This window comes from Acanthisitta chloris, unplaced genomic scaffold (assembly GCF_000695815.1).
Source record: "Acanthisitta chloris isolate BGI_N310 unplaced genomic scaffold, ASM69581v1 scaffold33869, whole genome shotgun sequence".
In the NCBI taxonomy this organism is placed as follows: Eukaryota; Metazoa; Chordata; class Aves; order Passeriformes; family Acanthisittidae; genus Acanthisitta; species Acanthisitta chloris.
The window spans coordinates 52,310-58,610 of NW_008692863.1; the positions used below are offsets into that span (position 1 = coordinate 52,310).

General features: G+C 36.6%; 1 protein-coding gene across 1 annotated transcript in view; it reads left to right on the plus strand.

Moving 5' to 3' along the window:
* The window catches only part of LOC103809932 (aryl hydrocarbon receptor-like), a 52,796-nt gene extending 47,913 nt beyond the window's left edge, over positions 1–4,883 (plus strand). Inside the window, 2 exon segments of the mRNA XM_009082806.1 lie at positions 1–1,168; positions 4,329–4,883. The exon segment at positions 1–1,168 is cut by the window's left edge and continues 24 nt beyond it. Coding sequence (XP_009081054.1) covers positions 1–1,168; positions 4,329–4,484 — 1,324 coding nt within the window. The 3' untranslated portion in view covers positions 4,485–4,883.
* The last annotated feature ends 1,418 nt before the right edge of the window (positions 4,884–6,301 follow it).

Sequence of the window (6,301 nt, forward strand, 5' to 3'; positions counted from 1 at the left end):
TCAGACGAAAAGTAAAAGCACAACGGGAAAGGGAGCCAAAACAACGCAAAACAATGATTCTGTGGATCCGAACTCCCTCCTAGGTGCCATGTTAAGGCAAGATGAGTCTGTTTATCTGTGCCCTCCAGCATCACATAAACTTTCCTTTGAACGGAACTTCTTTGCAAACAGTAGGAATGAACTGGGTGGTGTCGTTGGCAGCAGCTGGACAGATAATCTCCTGCCTGCCGGAAATCACAATATTCTCAAACGGGAGCTGATGGAGTGTTCCCAGGACAGTACTGTTCCACTTCCTGAAGACAGTGCAGCACTCTTCCAGGATAACAAAACCAGTGATTTGTACAGCATCATGAAAAATCTGGGTATTGACTTTGAAGATCTAAAGTGTATTCAGCAGGCTGAGGAGTTTTTTAAAACTGAATTATCTGATGTGGATGATATTGGGGACATCAACATAACTGATGAAATCCTGACTTATGTTCAGGATTCCTTAAATAAGTCTGACTTCCTATATTCAGACTGTAACCAACAGCATCCCTTGGTCCAGACTGAAGGCTGCTTGGTACAGCAAGACTTAGATCCACATCAACTTAATCAGCACCAGAAGCAGCTTATGGAGCAGCAACAGCAGCATCAGCAGCAACAGCATCAGCAGCAACAGCAGCTCTGTCAAAAGATGAAACATATGCAAGTCAATGGGATGTTCACAAATTGGAGCTCTGGCATCAGCATGCCTCTTAGCTGCTCACAGCAGCAGCCCCAGCAATATGTATTCCCTGGCATGCATGCTACTACATCTGAGTTCTCTTACAAATCAGAAGTAAACACTGCCCCTTATGAGTGTAGGCAAGAGTTTCTTCCTTACAAGCAACCCACAGCAATGATGCCACAGCTTTCCAATTTTCCTCAAATGGATTTCCCTGCAGCAGGTTTCGACAGATCAACCTATTCTGCTTCTTCCAACTTTGAGGATTTTCTCAGTTGTTTGCAGCAAGTCCCTGAAAATCATGAGTGTGGGATAAACTCTGAGTCAGTTATGCTGACTCCTCAAACATGCTATGCAGGCGCTGTTTCTATGTACCAGTGCACGCAGGAGGCACAGCCCAGCTGTGTGGATCAAATGCAGTATGATCCTATGATGGCAAATCAACAAACATTGTTGAACAAGGTAAGGTTAACATCATTGCAGCATAGCTTGTATTTGCAATTAAGTTTGTTTTGTGTGGCTACCAGGATGTAGGGTTGGTCACGATTGAATTAATGAGTTTGAAATTGATGGGTTAGCAATGTGTGAATGTCCTTGCTTTATTTGTTCATTAGATTGAAGAGACTTGCATTTGGTCAAGTTTATATGTATGTGTATCTACAGTCTGATAGCTGTCTTTGGCAGTATTAATCAAGAGTGAACTAGTCTGTTGTACCTACCAGTAATTTTCCCAGTAGGAGCAAAAGAAAAGCAGATTGGTCAAAAGTTTGGAATTTGCTTGTATACCCTTTTGACAGGAGTGATGCCAGCAGTATTGCCTGGTACATTCATTTTCATGAAATATGTTGTAAGGATTCAGAAAAATATCTTTTTTAAAGTGTTAGTATTCTGTAGCTATTCAGATTCTTCAATGATTTTAGGACTACAGAAAGTATTAGATTATAATATCATTAAAAGTATGAAATATGAACTATTGTGCTCCTACACACAATGATATTGCTATAAGTGAAAGTCAGCTTGTTCCTCAAGCTGCTGTCTAAATTATCTGCTGAAGACAGTAACAAAAAGTTATATTCACATTAGATAAGCTGGATCATTTTTCACAAATGAGAATGCACAATAAAAGCTGTAGAAGAGAGAACCCTGGCTGTAGCACAGTTTTAAACAAAGTTCTTCATAGGTAAAATTAACTTAGAAGTAAAAGAATTCTGTTACTAATACCTGATTATGGTGACCTTGTTGAAATACTTTAAATTGTACCATTTATTTCTGTTAGTTCTGCTCAAGTACAGAGCCGCAATTCTTTTTTTTCCTTTTTTTTTTTTAACTTTACCTCAATGTGTTAATGTTCGAAGTACTGATCCTGCAAATGCTTATGCACATGCATAAGCATTTACAGAATTAAAATATTAATTGGCATTTAACCTATGCAAGCCAAAGGTGAGGAATGCAATTAGAACATAGCCAAATTTTTGATATGCTTAATACAAGTACAAAACATATCCTTTTTAAAACTGCTTCACTAGGGGAAAAATGTAATCGCAGAATTGCAGAAATTTACCTATAGAACAATTCAGCAAGATGAACAGCTTCTCCCTGAGTGCCCAAGGGCTGAAATAGCATGAAGTGACTTTGACAAACTGCAGTATGCAAACTTGAGCACTGCTTGGCTGTATGTTGCCTGGCTGTGGTCAGTGTTATTAGTCTTTCATGGATCTTGATAATAGGGTTGCAGAGCAGTTCCCATGTCATCCAGGTTTGTCTATATAACAACAAAGAATTGTTCTTTTCACAAAAGCTATACTAGTGTGATACACCAGTTTTGAACAGCCAGTGCATTCACAATTCCATTTCTTTCTATTAAATGGTTGGCTTCAGTTGCATTTATTTTGCAGATTATATTGTTGTTACACTGCTTTAATCATTTTTTGTTATGAATCCTTTTTATTTTCTTCCTTACATATTCTTCACATCTATCTGTAAAAAGTGCAAGGACTAAGACAGCATACCTGAAAAAAACCAAATAGGTCTATTGCTTCATATTTACTAGAATGCTGTGCTGCAATAACAATCTTGCATTTACTTTGTCAGAAAAGAATGAACAAAGGCCACTTTGTGAAGTTATCCTTGCTTAAGTTGTTTGGGGGCAAATTCAGCCCCTCATGTTAGAAAAAAAGCTGTGTGGGATACCATTGCATAAGCAGAAGCCTCATGCGACTAAGCAGATAGGATCCTGCTGTCTGAGCCTGCGTTCACACAGCCAAACCAAAGTAGGGCAGTCTTTGTGGCTGGATTTAGCACACTGACATCCGTGTCAGTGGTTAGAGTCTAGAGAGAGGACAGATGTTGCTACACAAGCCATGATTGCTATCCTTTCCTCAGACTTCAACTCCCATCAATTTCTACAGGAAGAGACTAGGGGATTAGAAAGCCAGAAGGGTCTATTGTGGTCATCTGCCTTGACCTTCTGCCTAACTTGTAATTGTGGTAGGATCATGGCAAATGTTGTCTAAAAACACTTTCAGTGATAGAGAAGGACAGAAAGGCCTTTAGGCAGTTTGATTGCTTGTTTAAGGTCAGTATTCCTTTATTAAGCAGGAGAGAACTTTGAGTACTAGATTCTGTGTTGACGAAGTTCTTAAAAATTTTAATGAGCGTAGTCATCTTGTTAAGGAAGAACAATCTCCTTCTGTCAGAAGTAATCCTAGCATATAATATTGTAGCTGTCTTTAAAAGTATGTCAGCTTTGAATAAAAATGTAATTCACATGGCTATAGTCCTTGTTAAAAACTTAGAAAAACTGTGGATAGTTAGTCAAATTTCAGTATTTGCACAGAAGGGGAAAAAAAGAACCAAAACCCAGCCTATTTTGAGAGGTGAATGAATGAATGTGTAAGACATGGTTTTAAGGACAAACCTGGAATGAATGAGTACTAAAGATATAAGCTACTCCCAAAGAGATGATGGAAATGTTTAAAATACTTTGTTGTATTTTCTTTGCATGACTGAATGGAGTATTTTGCAGATAAAGTGACTTTTTCCACAGCATGACAGGAAGTATTACATCAGATTATTAAAATAATCCTGTGAACAATTATGTTAAGACTGATGAAAGCTCTTACTTGGCATTGTCAGTCTGAAGATCGTTTGTCAAGAAAGCCCACCCTGCAACAGTGCAGCCTGTGGATTGAACACACTATTCTTCAGCCTACCGATAGGACTGCATGTGCATTCCTGGAAGAGCTGTAAAGTCTGATTCCTACTGCAGACATGAAAAGATGTAAATAGGTTGCTTTTAAAGTGTAATACCTGGATGTGACAATTAGGAGTGCTCAGTCAGACTGTACTTTCTATAAATGGAAACTATATTACACTTCAGATAACAGTTGTTTCTTTGCTTCGCCAGAATTAAGGTTCAACATGAGTAAGTTTCACTGATGATTCAGTCCCTACTTTAATGCAAATGAACTTCTCATTATTCATCATTTTTAAAAAACGTTTTAAAGCTAATTAATGTATTTTAAGATTCTCTCATCCAGTCTGTGTCTTTAGGAGGATTTTTAAATACTTATAAATACATTGGTTTTCCATACTAACCATTTATACTCTTTTTTCCTGCCAGTTCCAAAACGGTTTCAATGGAGGAAATGTGAATGAATCATACCCCTCTCAGTTAGATGTGATCAGTAATACACAGACTGCCACACAGCTTCAGCCTCTTCATCATCCGAAAGAACCCAGATCCTTCTCAGATTTGGCATCTAGTGGATTTATGTGATTCAGATCCAGGGCTCCATCTGTGATTTTGTCTGGGCTTCAGGCTGTTCTGAGGAAAAGCTTGATAAGTCTCTCTTTGAGCATCAGACGTTAACAGCTAAATTGCATTTTGAGAATATGAGGTTGGTTGCACTATATACTGGTGGATATGTAATCCAAGAACTGGCTTTTTAGAGTGACAGGTGGTATTGAAACTTCTGACTAAAAGTATGCATGTGCTGTTTTCCATCAGATTGACTGTGTCATTGCAGTATGGATTACGTACTTACTACAGACTATGTCATGCTATACAACATAAGATAAGGCAAATGGTTTTGTTGTTTAGAAAATAATTGGGCACTTTACAAATACCATCAATGGCACAAGATGATTTCACACATGGATTATTTCCAGACTTTATTTTTAAAAAACTATTAAAAAGCTCTAAATTCATGAGACTCAAAAGCACTTAATTTTAATGCATACTAAGCTCTTTAATCACTTATTTTATATTTAAGTCCTTTTGTTTTAAATCTCCATTTCTAGCACTTTAATAGAAGGCTTAATACAAGGATATGATATGCAACTTCAGGTTTTCTATGGAACAGACCCCTTGCATTCCTCCTTTTCATGTCAACCTTAAGTGCCTCACAATTTAGCTACCTTGTTTCTGATGGGAGCTTGTTTTAGCAAAACTCACTATAAATGTCATCCATAGTGCGTGAACTTTTGGCTAACATCTACAGTGCTACTGGCTGTATCTTTTTTTCTTTCCCTCTAATGGTAATTTGTTTAGAGAATAAGTTTATTCTTTATCTGTGGATTTGTTACACTATTATCAGGAGTTATTAATGTTCTGAATTTAGTTCAGCTAAAGAGTTTTGATTTATTCTATATAGCTTTTCTGCTTTCTTCAGGTAAAACAGGGTATATTAAAAGCAGATTTTGATGAGGGGGAGGAGAAGATCCTCAGGATTAGTTTTAGAATATCAATGCTGAAAAACATGTGCCTTATCTTGTGTTAAAACGCTCACAATGTTCTTTAGAAATAATACAAGGCTGCTCTATGCAAATATTTTCATTAAAATGGATACTAAAAAGGATAGCATTTTCAACAAGGGGTAAAGGAATCTCCTCGATTGTGATTGGTATTGATGTTTACTTTGACTGCAGTTTTCAATAGTAGTGGGGAAAGGGTCAGTTTTGGTTTAAACTTTATCCCTGGCAAATTGCACTGCAGAGAACAGAGGTTATTTTTTTTGTGTGTGTGTATGTTGATCCATTTGGAAAGCTTTGTGCAAAATGTGAAATTGGGGAAAGAAAAAAGTGATTAGATAAATTCTCCTTGTAATATGTTTTATTTTCAGGAAGAAAAAAAACACCAAAAAACCCCACCAAACACATCCACTTAAATGTTCTGGTGTTTTGTTTTGCTTTTATCTGAGAGGACTGTTAAAATTGCAGGCACCAATGTTTGGTGCTAAATAGTAATTACATTAAAAGTACAGAAATGTGTACATGTTCAAAATATTTCATAGTCTTGTGTGTTGTATAGTTCATATATAATAAAATGTCTTTGTAAAATATTAAACAGTTAATTTTAAAGTGTTACATCATTATATGTTAAGAAAAGTTTTATTACATTTGTTATATATAATATAAAATGGCAATTTAGCCAGTTTGTTTAAAACAGGCAAAAGTAAATTGGCTCCCTTCAGACAGTTAATGTTGTTTAATAAAGGACAATCACTTAAAATTGGAATCCTTTCATAGCTGGAACATGATTTCTTTGAAGAAGAGCATATTTCCTTCTGTTCTGTGTGATACAATATGCTAGGC